Source organism: Psammomys obesus, unplaced genomic scaffold, assembly GCF_907164565.1.
Source record: "Psammomys obesus unplaced genomic scaffold, mPsaObe1.curated_primary_1811, whole genome shotgun sequence".
NCBI lineage: Eukaryota > Metazoa > Chordata > Mammalia > Rodentia > Muridae > Psammomys > Psammomys obesus.
The window spans coordinates 12,754,813-12,776,521 of record NW_026596131.1 but is presented as its reverse complement, the minus strand read 5'-3'; the positions used below and the strand labels follow the sequence as shown (position 1 = coordinate 12,776,521).

Sequence of the window (21,709 nt, the reverse complement as noted above, 5' to 3'; positions counted from 1 at the left end):
CGGCGGCGGGGGCCCGCTCAGCGCCGGCGCCGCGGGATCGAGTCCGGGCGCGGGCGGCGGGTGGGCGGCGGCACGTCCCGGCAGGTCCAGGTCCAGTGCCCGCGACGCCGCGACGCGCCCCGCTCCTCGGTGTCGGCGGGCCGCGGCTCGGGACGCAGCCCGGGTAGGAGGCGGCGACGGCGGCGGGCGGCTGGGCGCGGAGCCGCTCCGCTCCCTCCGCCTCAGGCTCCGGCTCCGGCTCCGGCTCGGGCGGGCCCGCGGCGGCGGCGGCGGGAGCGCGACGGCGCGGGAACGGCCTGTCACGGGGGCGGCCGGGGCGGCCCGGCGGCTCTCAGGGCTGCAAGGCGACGCGGACGGCGACGGCGGCTGAGGCTCCCGGGGCCGTCGCGCTGAGGTGCGGAGCTGCCACCGCGGCCATCTTGTTGCTCTAACTGACAAGAACCCCCCTCCCCCCGCTCCAGCCAGACGCGGCGCTCGCGCCCTCGGCCCCGCCCCGCGTGGGCCTCCAACAGGAAGTCGTACCGGCCCCCCGGCACGTGACTCCCACCGTATCTGCATACCGGAGGGCAAGATGGCCAATCAGCACCCTGATTCTGAGCTCCGCCTCCAGGCACCACTGCAGAGCCCATTGGTTCGTCCCGGAAAGACCACGCCTCCTTTTTCGCCCTTAATACCCGCCCGCGCTGTGGTGGCCCAGTCCGCGCGGGGAGCGCGCGGGGGTGCGAGCTGCGCGCTCTGTACGCGCGTCGGACGCGCGCTCGTCTCGGAGCTGGCCCTCCTTCCCGGTCAGTGCGTAGAGCCGTGCGGAACGCTCCCCGTGGCCGCCGGCCCTCCGGCTTCTGGGCACTGTGGCTCCGCGCTAGCGTGCCCACCGAAGGGGCGCAGCCTCAGTTCTACGCGGCCGCCAGCTTCTCCGGTCCTGCGCCCCGCGGCGTCCCGGCTTGGCGCGGCGTTTTCGCCCGGCGGCGCTGGCCCTCTGCGTGCGGCGCCCAGAAACCTGGCACACGCACCGGCGCGCGTCCGGCCCGTGCCGTGCACACGCCCTGCACCTCCCCACGGTGTACACACGTACGTGCGCGGGCCGCGGCCTACAAGCTCGCTGCGCGCTCCTGGCAGCTGCCTCCTTGCCCCCTCCTTCTTTCGGCGGCTCCCCCGGGAGTGCCCCGCTGCGAGCCAAACAATCCCGGCCGCCAAACGCCCCCCCCCCCCCCCGGGGAGGCCTGCAACCCCCGCAGCTCCCGCACTCCGCCGCGCCGCGCACGCGACCTGCCCACCCCGAGGCTCTGGGCTCGGACCGCTACACACCCCGCGTCTCCTTCCTGGCTCTCGGTAGCCCGCGGTGGTCCTCCATTCCTTGGCTCCTCCTCGGTGTGCATAGTAATCCCTGCTGGGTAAGGTCCGGCGCCGTGTGCGCTCCAAACAGTCCCCTTCAAGTTTCGGTTCAAGACACGGGAAAATTTTGAAGGCTCGTGTTTTCCATTTTCATGGAAGGTCGTGGAAGGAGCCTAGTTCCTCTCCTTTCCCCACCCCCAACTCTCCTGCTCTGGAAGATCGGCGATGATTCTGAAAGTTGTCGGTGCTGTGAGAGGCCATTCCCTGTCTGACTCCCCGGCTGGAGAAGACACGGCGCTCTGGTACCTTCACGACGCAGTTTTGCTGCCGCCAGCGTCATGCTTTGAAATGTTTGTGGATGAAAGGGACACAACAGACTCCCTGCTCTCGTTTCCCTTCAGGGTCCCATGAGCTCCGTACACTCCTTTCTTCTTTCTGCTCTATATTTTAAGCCCTCGAGTCGTCAGATTTCACTTACTCTCCGAAGGCGTCTTCAAACGTCTGTTGTGTTGTGTATCTCCCATCCTGAAAATCCACATCCCCTAGAAAGATCTGAGGGCAGACGTGGCTCACACAGAGACTTCTGCCTTTTCTGTTCAGCATTTTATTGACTTCAGTTTAATTCTTGACTGCTGAGAACCTGCATCTTTTGTGTCTCTCAAAAGTACAGATATTATCACATGATCCAGGAAGAAGCCCAAATAGCATCCTGCAGATACACAGCATGTACTAGGTAGATTCCTAAATCCACGAGGAGCCCAGGGTCTGGGTGGAACAACACTGTAAACTTCAGTTATTGGAATATTGAACCAAAATGACATCATTTAGCATTTGTCCTTGCTGTTGGCTTTGTGATCATGACCTTTCCGCACTTCCAGGTTCCTTTGTGATGGGCCCCTCCCCTCGAGCACAGTAAACCTCTTCCTTCCTTAGCTTCCCAAAGACCCGCCGAAAAGGTGGATGTGCTTGTTAATGCAAAATTAGAGTCTAGTTTGGTGTGTGGACCTGTGGTAGAATATTTGAGGAGTGGGAGTGTGGCTTAGTGGTAGAGTGCTCGCCCAGCACGTTCAAAGCGCTGGGCTCATTCTCCAGTGTTGGTGTAGACACACACACACACACACACACACGTGAAAAATTTAAAAGCCAGGCTTAGTATATATCAGTAATTTCAGTGCTGAGAAGGCAGAAACAGATTCCAGGGGCTCATTACACAGTCTGCCTAGTTTACTTGGCAAGTTTCAGGCCAGTGAGAGACCCTGTCTCAAAAAAACAAGGTGGCTGGTCATTGTGGCACACACCTTTAATCTCAGCACTCAGGACGAAGAGACTTCTGAATTCAGGACCAGCCTGGTTTTTATGTAGAGAGCTCCAGGCCAGCCAAGGATACAGAGTGAGACAAAAACAAAATGAAGGCAGGTGATGTCTGAGGTTCTCTGGCCTCCACACACATGTGCAAACACGTGAATATACACACACAATACACGAAGGTGTTCAGGAAGGTAGCCTGACTCTTAGACACCTTCCCAGAGGCCCTACGGCCTGAGTCTTGAGGGAGGCTAGGGGGGAGTAATAGAAGCTGATGGAAAGACCCTGGAAAGAGAAGCAAGCTGCAGGGAAACCCAGAGTACAGCTGCATCGGCCTGCAACATCAGGAACCAGCGGGAGGCAAAGCACAGGGAGCAGCTCAGGCTGCTGAAGACAAAGAAGTGCTTTGGATTGCTGTGAACTTTGCTGGGAAATCAGCAGGTGACTGGAGCAGAAGGACCAGGTGGACGGTGAGAGTGCCGGACAGGAGCCCCATGTGGCCAGGAACTAACCAAATGGAAGTCCCCAGCATGGCGGTAGAGGTCAGGCAGAGGAGATCAGTCGTGCTTAGACTCTGGAGCACTTCGGGAGGGTTACATGTGCGTAAGGGAGATGAGCTGAGGCAGAAGCCCTGGAGAACAGGTAGAAGCTCAGCCTTGGATATGCTCAGGTCTGTTCTCAAAGACTCTGGGGAGAGATACAGAACCTAAGATGACTGGCAAGTTACAATGAGGAGGTCATCCACACAGGGTCCCAAGTACTTCAGAAAGCCACTTACCCGAGCCCTGCGATGATGGGCAGGGAGCTTAGGGGTACTGCCATGTCTTTGGTTCAGTTCTGACAAAGTGGTGATTTGGTGCGCCCAGGAAAGAGATAAGGAGGTCCGGGCTGCAGGCTTTCTTTTAGAGCAAGGAGAGAGATTTGCTGGCAGCCAGGAGGCTTCCATGGGCTTCTTTGCAGCTTCGGTACTCATGGTTAAAAGCAGTGGCAAACCAGGAATGGACCTTTATGTCACACCTAAGAACTCTCATTTTTGCTATCTGAACTCACTCTAGGCCAGCCCCTCCCCTCTGTTCCTAACACTCACTGAGCCAGTACTAGCAAGGACTCACACAGACCAAAACTAAATAGGCATGTCAAGCTGGCCAGTCTGCCGGCCTGAACTGTTACAGTCTGCACCAGACAGGCTGTGGTGAATACAGAAACAGTTTGGGGCTCTTTGTTCTCTGTTTCGTCCATTGCCCCTTTCCCCTTTTTCCTTTCGGAGTCAGGCTGCAGCGGAGCTCACTATGGAGCTCAAACTCACAGCAATCTTTTTACCTCACCCTTTTGAGCTCTGGGGTTATAGGCATGTCTGTGTGGGTTGTTGTTGTTGTTGTTGTTGCTTGTTTGGTTGGTTGTGGAGAGGCAAAACCTTGGTTATGTAACTCAAGCTAGCTTTGCACTCTTGGTCCTCCTTGCCTCAGCCTGAGTGTTGGGCTTGTAGGTGAATGCCTCCATGTCCATCCCTACTTTCACATTTGTAAAGAATGTCACAACAGGGGATGGCTCTTGTCTTAGTCAGGGTTGGTTACTATTGCTGTGATGAAACACCATGACCAAAAGCAAGTAGGAAAACCTTTATGTGCCTATGCGTCCACACCAGCCCTGGTTCTTCTAGGCCACCTCCTCTAAGCCTCTAGTGTTCTTGTCTCTCAGATAAACAAAATTTTAGCTTTAGAAGTTAGGGTGAACTTTCTAAACAGGTAATATAAACACATATAGTGAATGGGTTATCCCTTAGATGGGGAGGAAATGCAGAACAGGGAGCTGGGCTGGAAGCAGAGCACGTGCAACCTGCAGGCAGGACTGGAGGGACAGCACAGAGAGCACTCATGTCCCTAGCATCACAGAAAGGAAAATTAGAGGGCCATCAAGCTACAGTTAGAACACTACCACTGGAAGTTTGGGGTAGGGAGGTGACATAAGCAAAGCTGTACTAAGTGATGGCTTTCTAGGCTGCACCATGGTAGGCTGGATCAGAGGGAGGGTCATATAGCTGTTAATTGGCCATTCATTTATTCATCATTCATTTGTTCTATCAGCTATCTCCCTCCCATTTCCATCTGACCCCTGATGACTGCTTGTCTCTCTCCCCCACCTCAGGCTTTAGCCTCCCTCTTCCAATTGCCATCCTGTTCCAGCACTGGTACAGTGCCTGGCACGCAGTAGGTATTTTAATAACTACTTGTTGAAGGAAGAACAAAATGAGTGGGATGACAGTAACTATAAAAGGGATAAAAAACATGTGGCCCCTGGTGGAGGATAGGCTATGAGGGCCGCTGTTACTCCTGGTGATGGGCTCATGAGAACCATGACTCTGGGAACAGCAATGGAAGGACTTGGTGGGGAATGGTTTAAGTTCCTCAGATATCTCGCTGTGCGTCTGCTACTAACACCCACCCAAGGAAGACTCAGCCCTAAGAGACATCCTTTCTTGCCTTTTGCAGCTACTGCTTCAATACAATGTGTGTAAATACATATGCATGTATAAATAGGCGTAAGTATGTATACATACGTTTATGTAGTATTGCGTATGCACAAATACTTCTGTAGTGATTATACACTACCAAGTGCCATGTGTTTCCTACCTATTGTCACACTCCTCTAAAAGACAAAGGTAGAGAGCAGCTATTGATCAGCTTTGTTTCAGAGAACAGGCCAAAGGTTCACTTATGTGTGGTTTGTCTGCATGTATGTGTGTGCATTACATGTCTGCTTGGTACCCTCAGAAGCCAGAAGAGGATATCAGAACTGGAGTCACGGAAGGTGGGGCTCAGCTGAAGGGATGCTGAGAACCAGTAGTTGACTAATGATAGGAACAGGGCCAAAACCCTCCTGGCTTGTTGCAGCTGCCCAGGTCCCGCCTTCAAGCAGTTGGTGGGCTGGGAAAAGGGAACAGGTATTCCAGGAGCCGGTCACACCATGTGCCAGTCTTCTGGGTTGTGAGTGTGTACTGCGTCATAATCAGCAAGGGACACGTCTCGTCTGTACATCACTGAGGAGGTGCCCCGTGTCCCTTCTAGAATGCAGTCTTTGTTTTGGAACCATGACTGAGATCTGCCCTGCGGGAACAGGCTCCAAGCACCAGTATCCTTTGGAGAGGAGATGACAATTGCTCCATCTGCTGAGGGCTTGGCCTGCCTCTCAGGGGCACGGTTGAGTTCCCTACACACTTGCTCCCTGCCGTGTGGATCCCAGCAACCCAGACATGTATATCTGCTGTGTGCTTATGCAAGTGTGCATGCAATGTGGCTGACCAGGGGAAGGGGAAAGAAAAACCCAAGCCCAGTGACATTCAGAGGTTGCCAGGCTTCTAAATTTGGAATCCAGTGTGATCTGGAGTCAGCCGGCGGTGCTGAGTGTTCGTCTCAAACAGCCTGGGCAGGGTTCCTAGTGGCTAGCTGTCGGACCATGGGCGTAGCAGGACACTGGGCCTAGGGGGAGGCTAGATAATGAAGCTCACACCCCATCTTCTCACCATAGTGACCACTTGTTTATTTGGTTTTATTCTTTCCAAATAAAAAGTAATATCTTCCATGAAATAATGTAGAAAATATAGAAAGTTGGAAAGGTGGACAATGGTCCATTGTCCCCAGTCCTGAAAGATGCCTATGTTCCCAATAAAGAATGTTTCCAGTTGGGTGTAGTGATATGTAAGTGAGGAGGCGAGAGGGTTAGGAGTTAAAAGCCAGCCAGCCAAATATATATATGTGAGTAAGACTGGTCATACAGACATATCTTCAGACTGGGCTACATGAAAACCTCTTTCTAAAAACAAATAAGCTGCTGGTGGCGGCATATACCTTTGATTCCATCACCCAGGAAACAGGGGCAGGCAGAGGTTAGCTTGGTCTACATAATGAGTTCCAGGCCGGGCAGGACTACCTTAAGACTGTCACCTTCCAGACTCACCTTGGTATGGTTTTTAGGAACTATAGAAATATGGCCAGGGCAGTGTCTCAGGGGTTAAACATTTCCTTGCCAAGTAAGAGGACTAGAGTTTGGATTCCCAGCCCCACATAACTGTGTGGTGGACATGACAGCCCACCCGTAATCCCAATCCTTGGAAGGCAGAGACAAAGGCTCCTAAGAACAAGGTGGCTAGCTAGAATAGCTCAGTCACTGTGCTCCAGGTTTGGTGAAGGACCCTGCTTCAGGAAGGGGAGATACCTGACATTGTCATATGCTCACATGTGTCACACACATAGACACACCTCAAAACAGGGAAATACAACACAAATTGTTTTGAACACTATGGAGAAGAGGAATTTGTTGAAATAGTTCATGGGCTGGAGAGATGGCTCACCAGTTAGGAGCACTTAGTGCTCTGGCAGAGGATCAGAGTGCAGTTCCCAGCACACACATGGCAGCTCACAACTGTCTGTAACTCCAGTTCCAGGGGATTTAGTGCCCTCTTCTGGCCTCTGTGTGCTCCTGCACACATGATGCACAGACACAAATATCTTTTAAAAAAGCAACGTTTTCACATTGGAGTCTTTCGCAGTAGTATAATAACTTTATGTAGAACATTTGCATAGCAGGCCTATTGTTCTGCTCAACAGCTTTGCAATTGCTTACATAATGAACTTGCTTTCAGATGTGAAACCTGCTACGTGAGTGCCAAGTCCTTCTCTCTGGGACCTGGGAGAATGATGCCATGGAGTGATGCTAACATCCCACAGCCATAGTGTTGTCTTCTGAGGGGTCAACACTGTTTCCCCACAATATGCTGGGGGAAAACAGCTCCCTTTACTTTTCTACATCCATTTAACAGTCAATTTTACCCCCAAAGAGCAGGCTGTGGTTTTAATGAGGGCTGTTTATTCAAGAGACTCTTACTTCTGTTAGCCTTCTTGTTCAATGCAGGAAAAAGAAATGAGTCAGCTTTCTTGAAAGGAGTTAGGTAGAAACAGTTCTAAAAATATAATATATACAGTGGAAAGCAACTGAGGAAGGCACCTGATGGCAACTTCTTACCTCTAAGCAGGAATACACAGGTGTACACACACAGCACTGCCCAGAAGACACATTGTAGGAGCTACTATTTAACTATTTATTTGTTTATTTTTGGCTTTTCAAGACAGGGTTTCTCTATGGAGCCTTGGCTGTCCTGGACTCCCTTTGTAGACCAGGCTGGCCTCAAACTCACAACAATCTGCCTTCCTCTACCTCCCTGAGTGCTGGAATTACAGGCGTGTGCCACCACACCTGGCACTTTTTAACTATTTTATTTGGGGTTCCTTAAGCCTCTACCTCCCTTCCAACCCCCCAGCCCTAGGTAGGAGAGAAAGAAGGTTAGAAGGGTCAGGGGCGTAGACCTCTTTAGACTTAGTTCCGGCTGGTTAGGGTTGTTGGCTTCTTTAGGAAAATACCAATCTCAGTTATCAGGATGCCCAGCAGTTCAGCAACAGCAAAGGGCAAACGCAGGATGGACAAGCAGCTTTACTTCCTCCTCCGTCTGTCTCCTCAAAGCCTTCGACTTCTTGCACTGCCTCCATGTTTATACCTCTCTGTGAGTCCTCAGAATTAAACTTTCTCCAGCTGGTGAGGAACACACCCCTCTCCGAGCCAAATGAAGCAGTTATCAGCTGTGGCTAAATGAGGGCCTGATACCCCACACTTGGGATTAAAATGAAAACCTATTAACATAACTGAGTTTTTAAAGAAAACCAAAACTTCCACCGCAACACACCAGGCAACTCTCGGGACAGTTTGCCCTGGGAGGACGGCAGCCCGTGAAGAGCCCATGTGTTGTTGTCAGGGTTCTGTCAGGGGACCATCACGGGAGCGATGGCACGGGGCTTAGAGATGAGCCCTGTGCCATCCTAGCTGCTCAAAGCAGAAGAGGGGAAAAGGCTTCTCCAGACCTTGACGGATCGACCCAGACTCCTTTGCCCCAAGACTCATGTGGGAAAGATCCACTGGGACACAAGCAGGCCTTTGTGAGTTCATGTCAGAATGGCTCCTAACTGGCAGCCTCTACAATGGGCCTCTGTGTTTGATCCCAGCAGACAGGAGAGATCTGCTGCAATGGCACGTGTTTTAACGTTAAAATAAATAAATAAAGCACCAGACCTGACATTTCAGCAGAGTTCTCTTTGGAGAATCATGTACTTATCACTAAAGACCTTGTTATACATTGTCCTCATGGCTGTGAGGACATCCTCAGACCACCTGGAAAGCTGCTGTCTCTTTTGTAGCCTTCCTCCTGCACTGCATGCCATGGATGGAGAGCAGTGGCTGTCAGCACAGGGGGGTTCCCTGGGCTGCTCTGCCACCAAGTGCCTGGAGTCAAACTGAGGACTCCAAGCCCAAGATCTACCAGGAAGGAGGGATTCACTGTGTCCAGCCAGCAGCGGGCTTTGCAAGGCTTAGCATGTGGGGCTTCTGTGAGAGGTTCCTGAGGCTGTTGATGAAGGACCTGCTAAGAGAACACTGTCTGAGCCAGGGAGCTCTTCCACCTGCTTGCAGTGGAAATGAGGCATGAAGTTTTCAGGCACATTCAGAGTTCCAGCAACCCTCTCCTTTGCATCTCAACTCTGACTACCAGTGGAAAGCAGAGAGGGTAGGGTAGCTAGGCCAACGGCTGAGCCTTGTCATATCTAAGTCAGAGACAGAGACATAGAGAGAGAATGGGTGGGAAAGAGAGGACAGAGAAAGAGAAGAAAGAGAGAGAGAGAGAGAGAGAGACTAATGAGCTGATCCAACTGATTCTATGGTTGTGAGGCTGGTACCTATCAGGCCTGTTGGCTGGAGACCAGGGATGAGCTGATGTCATCTTGAGTGCCAAGGCTGTTTGAGACAGAGTTCTTTCTTTATCAAAGAACCCTGGGCTGCTTTCTTTTAAGCCCTTCAACTGAATGGCTGAGATCTGCTGCATTACACGGAGCCCACTGATTTAAATACTGCTCACACCTGGCCAGGGGATGTAGTTCAGCTGGTAGAGCGCTTGCTTAGCATACACAAGAACCTGGGTTTGATCCCTCACACCCCATAAACAGACTGTTCTTGGTGGCACATGCCTTTAACCTCAGCACTCGGGAAGTGGAGGCAGGCGCATCAGAAGTTCAAAGCCATCCTTGGCTACGTACACAGTGAGTTCACTGTGATCCGTACTATGGATACGTGTAATAAGTGGTGTTTAGCCAAACAGCTAAGTGCCGCTCTCTAGCCGAGCCACAGCCACATAAAACCAAGGAGAGCAGCCTCCACCCGTAGTGCATAGAGCGGCACACCGCGGACAGCCACTCGGGGCTTGTGGACCCTGCAAGTGGTGAGCAGGCCCTTTCTCTGCAGTACCCACGCTGGCTGGTGCCCCCACGCTTGAAGCTGTGACTTGGCTGTTCTGTGTCCAGAGCCTAGAGAGGAAAGAGCCTCACACACAGCAGGTACTCAGGAAATCTCTGAGGGAATGGGTGAAGGGAAGGATAGCAATGCCCGCAGGCTGAGCCTGAAACTGCTCAGGAGATGCTTCCGTGTGTGCGGAGCCGTGTGAGGCGGCACAGGCCCGAGCCTGCTGGCACACGAGGCTGGCACTGCTAGCTTACATCACCTCAAGAGTACTTTTTTATCACTGCGGTCGTTGTTTGTTGCAGACTTTGCCTCCCACACGGCAGCCATGAGACTTGCTGGGAGGCTGGGACCATTCCAGTTAGCACAAACCAACCAGCTCCACAGAGTGCTAGGTGACGGAACAAATCAGTCAACAACTTCGTTCCTAATCCCTCACGATGTTTGGCAGCTTCAAATGGCCGTTTCAGCCACTGCTTCTTACTGCCTCTCCACAGAAGCAAGTGCACACCCGTGGTGCTGGGGAGCTCCTGCTGCTGTCCCTTCGCAGTGACCAGTACTTTGTGCTGCCAGTTGCTTTCTGTCTTGAGCCTGGGGTGGGGAGAGGGGCGTGGGGGTGGGAAGCAGGCTTTCATCAGGGTCTCAGCACAGCTCCCTAAATCAGGTAGAGGGCAGGACCTCTTGTGCTTCTGAGGGATTTATGGACCCCCACCCACGGTTCCTGGCATTTCACAGTAACTTAGATCCATTAGATGACTGTTTGGAGAGAGATTAAAATAATGAAGGTGAGAAGAGAGCCAGGCTCTGTCCTGTCGTAGCTCTATCAATTATGTCCTGTGGTTTAGGGAGATGTCATCCCAGCCCATTAAGGGAACTGTCAGAGAGGCTGAGAGCGGGTGTCTGAAGAGAGTCTGAGGAGGATAGCCATGCTCTCTGGGGAGATTATCCCTGAGAGCACCGGGCTGGAGCTGGGTACATTTGGAATGCCAAGACCAAATATCTTCCCCCTCACAGAGCTTCCAGAAGGACAAGAAAGAGGGGGGCTGAGGAAGTCCTGAGAAGTGAGGTGACCTTGATGGTGGCTTTGACATCTTCATTTCCATTTGAGTCTTTACAATGTTTTAAATGTATTAGTTTTTTTTGCTGCGTGTGTGTGTGTGTGTGTGTGTGTGTGTGTGTGTGTGTGTGTTAGGTATCCTCAGAGGCCAGAAGATGATGCTGTATCTCTTGGAGAGCAGTTGTGAACTGCCCAGTGTGGCTGCTGGAAGAGCAGCAAGCACTCTTAACCACTGGCGCATTTCTCCCAGTTTAGACTTTGAAAATACTTCAGGTTGCAGTTTTAGAACAGCACATTGAGCTGGGGCGAACTCTCAGTTGGTGAAAAAACAAAAACAAAAACAAAAAAATCTTGCTATGTACATAAAAATAAAATAATAATATAAACAATAAGCTAAGAATATTAAAATAGCCTTTTACAAAACAATTACAGGTTAATGCGCCTCATTTCAATGTATTATTATGCAGCTGTTACAGGTTTACAAAGCTGTAGGCGAGGAGAGGAGGAAGAGGGCTCCATGGGTAAAGGCACTTGTCATGATCACATGGTAAGAGAAGGTGCTTGCTGTGCTATGTACATATGCGCATACATACACCATGAATAAATAAACATCTAAAAAAGAAACAATCCATGAAACATACGTAGTAGGGCTTCTTAAACGCTTGCAAGCCTTGCTTACCAAGAAATTTCTACGCAATTTCTCAGATATATAAAGTAGGTACAGGGTAGGTCTGGAGACATAGCTCAGTGGTGAAGAGCACTTGCTGACTTTGCAGAGGGCCCTGGTTCAGTTCCCGGCACCTACAACAGGGCTCACAACTGTCTGCCTCTCTGGTTCCAGGTGATCAGATGCCCTCTTCTGGCTCGTATGGGTACTGCATGTCCACGGTACACAGACATAGATACAGGCAAGTACATACAATTTTTAAAAACTTTAAAAATTATAAATAAATAAAATAGGTACACAAATCAACTATCTACTTAAAGTAAACTCCAGACAAATGCACTTAAAACAGATACTTGAAACGCATAATTTTATTACTTATTTTAAATTTATTTGTTTTATGTGTATGGGTGTTTTACCTCCATGCACATTTACTGTATCTGCACATATAGAAGAAGCTAGATGAGCCTCTGCAAATGCTAGCACTTGTTGTCTCGGTGTGGTGAGATTATTTGTAACTGTTTTTATTATTATATATTTTTAAAAATGCTTATTATTATTGTGTGTGTGGTCCAAAGCTGCAAGCAAAGACCCTCTTTCTCTGTGGAAGCTGATTATCTCCGGCGTGGCAGAGAGTCTTCCAAGCAAGACAGCCATGTTCAGGACTGGGTTCAAGTAAGGCATGTAGGTTTGCGTGCCATCCCTACAGATGTCCTAGTTCCTGACCCCCCAAGTGTCACTCAAGGGGAGCTGCAGAGCAACCACGTCTGGGGCCAGGGCGATGGTGCTAGATGGGCTTGAGGTGGGATTCTGGCCACGCCTGCATCGGATTGTTTCAGTTAAGTTAGCTGAGGTGAGAGATTCCTCTTAACTGTGGGTGGGGCAGCTCCTGGGTGAGAATCGTGACTTTTTGCCCCTGACCGTGGACGTGATGTGGCCAGTCACTCCAAGCTCTCTCGGCGCTGGCTTCCTGCAGCAGTGGTCCACACACTTCAGCTGAGAACCAGAACGAACCCCCCTTTTTCTTTGTCAGAGTGCTTTACCACGGCAATGGGGAAATAAACCAAGATGGGCAGGAAGAGGAGGGAGCCACCAAAAGGAAGGGTGGGGGAGGAACAAGGCCACCGTGCCCAGGAATCGAGGCGGGAGAACATTCCAGAACTGAGTCATAAACTCCACCACGCGCTCTGGGATGAAAAGGATGGGGGTGTTGGCTGGATTAAGTAGGTAGTCGGGCTTGGCAGTGGCTGTCACCAGCGAGTAAAGATAAAGGGTAAGTTGGGAGCCTTTTTTAATCACTCACTCTAGCTCTAGACCTATTAGATTTATTCAGCAAGCTTCAAAGCACTAGAGCTGGGAGGATATTGATCTGTTCTAACCACACGCCATATTGGTCTCGCCAGGTCAGCTCTCAGCAGGAGCTCCCCATGGCCACTTCATTTCTCTCCCTCTTCTTCCTTCTCCTCTACTTTGCAGTCTCTGCCTGATACCCCTCACTGGATCAGAAGTCCAGGCTTTCTATCTCCTCTGCCCAGTCATTGGCTGTGCAGCTTTCAATAATCATCACAACGCCCATGTCCTGACTCCAACCTGGTCTCAGGGCACTGATGTCAGCATCTGACTACACAGTGCAACGGACCAGCCCCAGCGCTAGAGAGCTTTAATGATGAGGTAAGCAGTGGAAAGTGGCTTCCACTAAGCCTTGACACTAGTGCTAGAGGAGGCTTTGGGGGACACCTGTGATGTAAGCATCTCATGGTAGAGACTGCAGGATAGAGTGAGCTTGTCTCTCTTTCACAGAATAAGTTCGTGATGGGCTAGGAATGTAGTTCATCCTGGTGTGCACAGAGCCCTGGTTTGGACACCCCCCCCCCAGCACCATGGAAACCAGGTGTGGTGATGCACACCTGTAATCCCAGCATTTGGGAAGAGACAGTAAGAGGATGAGAACACATCCAACCTTGGCAACACACTGATTTTAAGGTCACTCTGGATACATCTCAGAAGGCTAAAAGCAGCTACTGGAGAGGAGGCTCAGCGGGTAAAGTGCCTGCTGCACAAGTAGGAGGACCTGAGTTCGAATCCCCAACACCCACATACAGATGCAGGTTTGGTGGCGTGCACCTGTGATCCCAACACTGGAAAGCAGAAAGCAGAGAATCTTGTGTGCTCACTGGCCAACCAGCCTAGCCAATCACTGAGCCTGGAGCTTACCGGCAGATACTGTTTAAAAAAGAAAGGTGTAGAGCCATTGAGAAAGACACTAACATTGCCCTCTGGCCTCCATAGTACACAAGGGCACACACATCTGCGTGTGCATACATAAATACTGTATATACTGTACTACACACACACACACACACACACACACGAAGCCCCCACCCTTGATACCCAAACTGTATCACATTAGAACAAACCAGCCGTTGTGTACAAAAGACTGCTTTTATTCCATGAGCCCTGTATTTTTTAGAATTGCTGCTTTTTTGCTAGTTTGTTTTGTTTTGAGACAGTGTCTAACTGTGTAGCTACGGCTGGCCCAGGACTCAACTATGTAGACTAGGCTGGCCTTGAACTCAGACATCTGCCTGCCTCTGCTTCCCAGGTGCTGAGATTAAAAACATGGGCCACCATACCCAGCCTTGTTTTATGTTTTGAAATGATAGGGTCTTGTTTAATTGCCCACACTAATCTTAAATTGCTGGGTGTTCAGGATCACCATGGTATTGCATTTACTCAGAGAGAATTGGTTTCACTAGTGGAAGACCACATTGAATACAAACAGTCAGATGAATAGGAGGATAAATTGTGTGCCACGCTGGGTCACCTGACCTGCGGTTCAGGAGGAGGTCATTCTGCTCACGCTGGGCAGCTGCATTTTTACCCATGGATGTTCACCACCTGTCCTTCAAGAATGAAGGTGCAGTCTGGGTGCAAGGTGCAGGTCAGTAAGTCCAGCACTTGGAAAAAAGAATTGGGCCGATATCTGAGTTCAAGGCTAATCTGCTGTACATGAGTTCTAGGCCAGCCAGTGCTACATAGTGAGCACTGCCTAAAAACAAGCAAACAAACAAACAAACAACAAACAAGAGGCCTGTGAAGCTGGCTCACTGGGTAAAGTCACCTGCAGCCAAGCTTGACCATCTGAGTTTGGTCCCCAGGACCCACATGGTGGAAGGAGAGGACCAATTTTCACAAATTATCCTTTGACCTACATACACACACACACACACACACACACACACACACACACACACACACACCACTGTGGTATGTGTGCAGTCGTCTGCCCACATGCACAAAATTTACAAACTGAATTTAAAATGCAGGCGGTGGTGGCACAGGCCTTTAATCCCAGCACCCAGGAGGCAGAGGGAGGCAGATCTCTGAGTCTGAGGCCAGCCTGGCTTACAGAGTCAGTTACAGGACAGCCAAGGCTACACAGACAAACCCTGTCTCAAAAAAGGTGGGGTGGGGAGAGGGAGATAACCCATGCTTGGATAAAAAGGCTTTAAAAAAGCAAAATAAGCAACAACAGCAACAGAAAACCAAAAAGAATGAAGGAATAGGGCCCAGCTACAACTGAAAATGTGTTGGGCCAATGTACACTGTTCTCTATGTTCAGGCGCTGGGAAAGACTATGGAGGAAGAGAAATGGCCATGCTCTTCCTCACCCAACACCCTACCAGCCTGCTCACCTTAAGGCCATCTGTGCTGAGTGTTGTGTTGTGCCCATGGACAGCCAGTCCCGAACCCCAGGTTTGCTCCCTGGTGTCAAGACCCAGGGAAGCAAAAGGTTTGGAGGAGAAAGGCTGCTGCATAGAGGCAGACGCTCGGAACTGGGTAAGGACCCCCAGAAATGCCCACGTCCTCCGTGCGCTGGAGCTGGAAATCTGCCTGAAGCTCGCGTATGACTGCAGTGCCCGCCTGCAATCTGAACTGCTGGAATGAACATCAAAAGTGGGGGTGGGGACAGCTGAGGCCAGAAGCAAATCTGGAGCTTACTGTGCATTTCAGAGCGAGCTTGGGAAGTTTGCGCTCTACAAGCTCAGATCCTGCAATTTGGGTTCAAGTAGGGAGGCGTTCCAGAGGGAGAAGGGGTGTCTAGCTTTCTTTTTGCTTCCAGTAAAACAGTAATTGCAATAGAAACATCAGTCAATAAATAAATAAGTAAATAATGAATAAACCATCAAATACTGCCTTGCATTTCCACTGACAGTAGGAATAGAAGGTTTGAACAGATCATCAAAAATAATAAGGGTTGTGCCGAGGGAGGCAGGGAGAGCATGCTGCACTTGACTGATACTGCCATGGGGTACGGGGGCCGGTCCCTAGGTAAGAAACAGGCAGAAGCTGGGCGGGCTGGGTTGATGTGAAGGGATGAGCAGGGAGGCCTTCCAATGACTGAGCCCCAGCAAGATCTGGGCTTTACAGACTCGGAGTCAGTCTCCTGAGGGATGAGGTGAAGTGTCTGGTTTTATTGAAAATTGGACTGTGTGAAAGAGGGTCAAATTAAGGGACCTTTCTCAGCAGTTACCTGAGGGACCTCTTCTCTCTAATTACTAAGATTGTGCGGTTAAAATGAGCCCCATTGTTCTGCTTCCTTCGGAAAAGGCAGCCTTCCCTCAGAAGGCTCCCAAACGCAAAGCACCAAGCTTATCTGCTCTTGTCTGAAGTGGCTCATCTACATGGAGAGCAAGGAAACAGAGGTTTGTCAGGTTAATTGCTACCGATGGAAAAAAAGTAATAATAATAAAATAAAACAATCTACCAACCTGCTGGGGAAAATACACTGGGAAATAGACACATAAGACTTTTTAAAATAATTGTAAAAAATGATGTGTGTGTGTGTGTGTGTGAGAGAGAGAGAGAGAGAGAGAGGGTGGGGGCGGGGCATGTATACCAAGGTTTGAGTGTAAGAGTCAACAGACAACTTGGAAGGTGTCTGTTTTCTCCTCCATCATGTGAGTTCTTGGGATTGAACTCAGGTTGTCAGAAAGCACCTTTATTTTGCCTGCTAAGCCATCTTAGTGGCCATACATAAAGCTACAAATAAATTGGCCAGGTGGTGGGTGGTGCACCCCTTTAACCCCAGCAGAGGCAGGAAGATTGCTGAGTTCAAGGCCAGCCTGGTCTATAGAGCAAGGTCCATGACCATCTTGAGAAACAAACAAACAAAAACCCTGCAAATAAATCAAAATTTGGACTACAAACTTTGCTTTCTGTGAGCTGAAGTGGTTAAAGGTGTAGAAAGCAGGACGGCCAGTGCTGAGCGACCCTGGGAGCTAGCTCACATCCCAGGTGCCTGTGGAGAAAGTGGATTCTGTGCTGTAGCCTCAGTGTTCAGAATCCTGGGAGACCGGAGGCAGAGCTCACAGGTAGGTGGCTCTCCACCTCATTGAATCAGGGTCTCACCAGGAATCTGCCTGTTTCCATCGTCCCCAGCTGTGCGGCTACAGGTGTGCTTTGCAGCATCTGGATTAAAAAAGTGTTTTTATTTTATGTGTATGTATGTATGTACATACGTGTGTGTGTGTGCACGTGCGCGCACGGGAGCCCATGGAGGTCAGAAGTACCAGATCCTCTGGAACTAGAGTTACACACCGTAGTGGGACTACCACGGAATTGAACCTGGGTCCTCTGAAAGAGCAGCCAGTGCTTTTAAGTGACGAGCCATCTCTCCATCTCCAGAGATGGGGCCTCAGGACTCAGGTTCTCTTGCTTCCTCAGAAGGCGCTTTGTAAACTGAGCCAACTCTTTAGCCCCCATCAACTTGTTTTGATGGTAATTATAATTATAAAATAAAAATGCATCTTTCAGTGTGCCCCACGTCTCTCTCCTCATCACCCATGCTCTGTCTCACTACTCCTCTCCTTTTCTCCCTCCTAGTCTTCCTCACAGTTTTGGAATACAGAAGGAACGCTTGGCTTAAGCCAGGAGGGGTGCTGAGAGCCTTCAGGAAACATTGGTTCACATTCATTTAGCAGAATAATCCCAGCTTTCCTGCAGCCACATCCTGCCATCTGAGCTCCCGCTCCTGCTCCTGCTCCTGGGGAGCAGCGGCCCCAGCAGCGAGAGCTTGACTTTGCTGTCCCAGGCCCCTGTGTGATTCCTCACCGATTCACCCCAGCCCACGGGGTACCCTGAAGCCCTTCTCTCCCAGGACAGTGGTGAGAAAACCGCAGTGGAGAGCGGTGAGGGAGATGGTGTGCAGCAGAGAGCCACGGAGCAGGCTGAATGTGCAGTGACTGCTGGGGCTGGGGAGATGGCCCCATGGTTAAGATGGCCCAACAGCTATTCTTCCAGGGGAGCAGAGTTTAATTCCTCGACTCACGTGGCAGTTCATGTGTAGTTCCAGTTCCAGGCGGTCCAGTGTGTTATTCTGGCCACTTCAGGCACTGTGTGCTTGTGGTATGCAGACAGACAGACATGCAGGCAGAACACCCACACACATAAAATAAAAAATGAAGGAGAAAAAATGCTCAGCTCCTCTCTCTCTCTCTCTCTCTCTCTCTCTCTCTCTCTCTGTGTGTGTGTGTGTGTGTGTGTGTGTGTGTGTAGCCCTGGATGTCCTGGAACTCTGTAGCCTGGCATGTGCCACCACATCTGGCTTCTGCAAAGCTTTTGCCATGAACTGAAACTCTCTCCTCGCTGGCGGGGACTAGAGCTGTGTTATGTCAAGGCGGTGTTTCAGACTTGCAAATGTATCCTTCAAATACGGAGAAAACAGAGTTTCTTTCCATTGTCACTCAAGGTGGTAGGAGCCTGGTGTGTTCTCCATGTGACGAAGCCCATTGAAGTCAGAGGCAGGAAGAATGCAAGGTTCTCCATGCCATGGGATCTTAGCCCGGCTCCAAAGGCTACGTCGCCACAACCTTAACGCAGGACCAGAGAGCCAGAGATCTTTGTGGGCTCTGCAGCGAACAAGAGCAGCGGGTTTCCAGTCTAGGAGGCACTCCGAGAACATAAGCTGCCTTGCTTTCCTCCCTGGCTCCCTTCCTTTTCCAAGGTGTGGCCCCCAGCAAGAGCATATGAGAAAGAAAAGAAGCAGAGTACACGAGGGAGCAATCTTGGCTGTGTGAGCCAAGGGTAGGCCAGGTGGACATGCTCCAGCTTCCTAGCTTCATCCTAAACCATCAGTGTCAAGGACACAGAGAGCAGATGTTCCCAGAAAAGCACTATTCTGGCTTTCCTTCTTCTGGGTTCTAGCCTAAGAACGGCCCCTCCTTCACTGCCTCTCCAACTCTAGAGGGCTGGGTGCCTAAAGGGAAGCTGTGAGGCGGTGCTCAGCCCTAGGGGTTTTACAGAGCCTCTCAAAGGCCCTCAGGCCACAGCTGACCCAGACTCCTTTCTGCTCCCATAACTGGGGAAGAAACAAGTCTAAACAAAAAAGGCCTGGATATTTTCTGGGGTCTAATGCAAAGGGGGTACACTTGCCCTCACCCTTCTAGTCAGCTGAGGAATTAGTTGGGACTGCAAGTCCATGGATATGGCCCTTCACTGGGGTTGTCTGAGGCAAGCAGGAAAGCAGGCAAGCTTAGGTTGGACCCACCCCTGAGAAGTCATGGCCCCCAAACCCGTCTCTCTCCACATGGCTCTGGAACAGAAAGAGCCGGGGACCTTTGAGAAAAATTTATAAGAGGGTAAAAGCCAGACTCTTCCATCCTGTGTTTGTGGTACCCCATTTCTCCTTTGTAGCCAAGACTGCCTCAGGGCAGCCCTGAGTGTGAGAGAGACAGACATAACAGAGAGTGGAGGGGGTGTGTGCTGAGTGTTTGTATGTGAGTGTGAGTCAGAGGGAATGTGTGTGTGTCTGCACATATGCTCAAGCCCAGCAAAAGCGCTTCCCAGGCAGAAGAACCCTCAAGAGAGCGAGAGCGTGCCCCTGTGTTCTCTTCTCCAATGACCCCCGTAAGTGTGTAACAAATAGTTAAGAGCCCATTTAGCTTTTATGCCTCAGATTCACGCTATTCATTCCAGTTAATTACGGTGATTTAAAAACATCTGCATTTACTGAAGGCCCCTCTTCCCTGTTCTCAGTGAACCCCCCCCCCCGCCCCGTTCTCTCTTCAGGCTGGATGATGATGGAGTGGAGTAGAGCCATGGCATGTTTGCAGGGCGAGGCTTCAGCAGGCTGGAGGGAGAGACTGGGATGGGCCAGAGAGTGGGGTCAGGTAAGAGGCGTGACAGCAGCGGGGTAGGGCAGGCCTTCTCCCAGGAGAGAAACCTGCGCTGGGTAGAGCCAAAGAAAGAAAATACATTCAGAGTCCTTCATGAATTCGGGGACTTGGGACAGTTCACTGACAAGAGAGGAGGTGCGGTCAGTCAAGGGGGCTTTATGCTTTTTCAGGCATCTCCCTTTGCTTAGGGTGGAGGCTGGAAGGAGGCAGGAGACAGATGATGGGGATGGGGCATTCAGAGTCAAGCTCAAAGTGGTACACAGGCCCGGTCTGGAGCCTACCCCCCTACCCCCGTGTGTTCGTGTGTGTGTGTGTATGTGTGTGAGAAGGCCAGAGGTCAACACTGGACGTCCACCTTGTTTTTGAGGCAGGGTCTCTCACTGAATCTGGTGCTCACCAGTTTGGCTAGACTGCCCCAGGAAGGCTGGGCTTACAGGCACTCATCCCTGAGCCAGCTTTTACGTGGGCACTGGTGTGTTTGTTCCTGGGAGCTCTTGGTAATGACTAGCAGTCAACAGACACCAGGGTCACAGTTCAGGCTACTATTCCCCAGCAGCCCACGACACAGCAAGAACCACTGTGAGCCAAAGCTGGCATGTAGCAAAGGTTCGAAAAACAGGCCTTGAAGTGACGATAGTAAATGTTTGAGGGAAATAGAGGCCAAAGAGAGGCATATGTTCTCAACACCAAGATGGCAATTCAACTCCCAACACTGACAAAGGATTTTAAGTCTTTCCAGAATCGAGTGTGTGTTGGTTCTGTCAGGGCCGCAGGGACACATAGCTTAGCCTGCCTGCCAGCAGCCCGAGGAGGCCTCTTCCCTCTAGGGACACCACTCAGATAAAGCCAGGTCCTTGCTTCTACCACAGAAAAGAACTTGAGGACAAGCCAACAGGAAGCAAAGCCAGTTTATTAGGCAGAGTTAAAGACTGTCCGCGCCTTAGATTTAAGGGTACAGTCTACTTCCAAGCCATGAGTGTGTGCTTCTCAAAAGAGTCCTCAAGATATGAGTCTCTAAAATGGTTTTATATGTAATTCTGAGACTCACTAAGTCACGTTGCACAAAGGATGGGATTTACATGGGGACATGTAAATCTTCAATCCCAGCGCTCAGTGGGCAGAGGCAGAAGGGTCTATATAGGGAGTTCCAGGCCATCCAGGGAGACCCAGGCTAAGCATGAATAGGTAAAGGTTAAAAATTAGGTAACATTTCAGGGCTGGAGAGATGGGTTGGCCGCTGGGGAGCCCGCTGCCCTTATAAAGGACCCAAATTCAGTTCCCAGTGCCCAAGTCGATGGCTCACAACTGTGGAAGTCACATGCGCATGCCCCCTCCCACGTACTCATGAGCAAAAATCAAAATTAAAATAGAGAATTAAGCCAAGCAGTGGCACATGCCTTTAATCCCAGCACTTGAGAGGCAGAGGCAGGCGGATCTCTGAGTTCGAAGACAGCAAGAGCTAGACAGAGAAACCCCATCTCAAAACACCAAACAAACAAACAAATAAGGCAACATTCTAAAAAGGCATGTGCTACCGCCACCCAGCTATTTCTTTTAGCTTGGCCTGGAGTGGTGTCTCAGCATTTAAGAGCTCCCTCTCACTGCCTCTGCACAGGACCTGAGTTCCTAGCCTCCTCAAGGTGGTGTAATACTGCCCAGAACTCCAACTTCAGGAGACCCAGTACTCGCCACTGGCCTTTCAGGCGTCTGCACACAAGTGCTCTCTCTCTCTCTCTCTCTCTCTCTCTCTCACACACACACACACACACACACACATACACACACACACACACAATTTTCTTGGAAGTGGGAGAGTAAAGAAGTTTTCTGAGGTGCATTGTT

At 50.7% G+C, this 21,709-nt stretch overlaps 1 protein-coding gene across 2 annotated transcripts in view; it reads right to left on the bottom strand.

Moving 5' to 3' along the window:
- Tnrc6c (trinucleotide repeat containing adaptor 6C) overlaps positions 1-2,161 on the bottom strand; it is a 114,397-nt gene extending 112,236 nt beyond the window's left edge. For both annotated transcript variants that reach the window (XM_055592378.1, XM_055592380.1), the window contains exon 1: positions 1,306-2,161. In XM_055592378.1, coding sequence (XP_055448353.1) covers positions 1,306-1,376 — 71 coding nt within the window. In that variant the 5' untranslated portion in view covers positions 1,377-2,161. The remainder of the gene's footprint in view (positions 1-1,305) is intronic.
- Between the last annotated feature and the right edge of the window lie 19,548 nt (positions 2,162-21,709).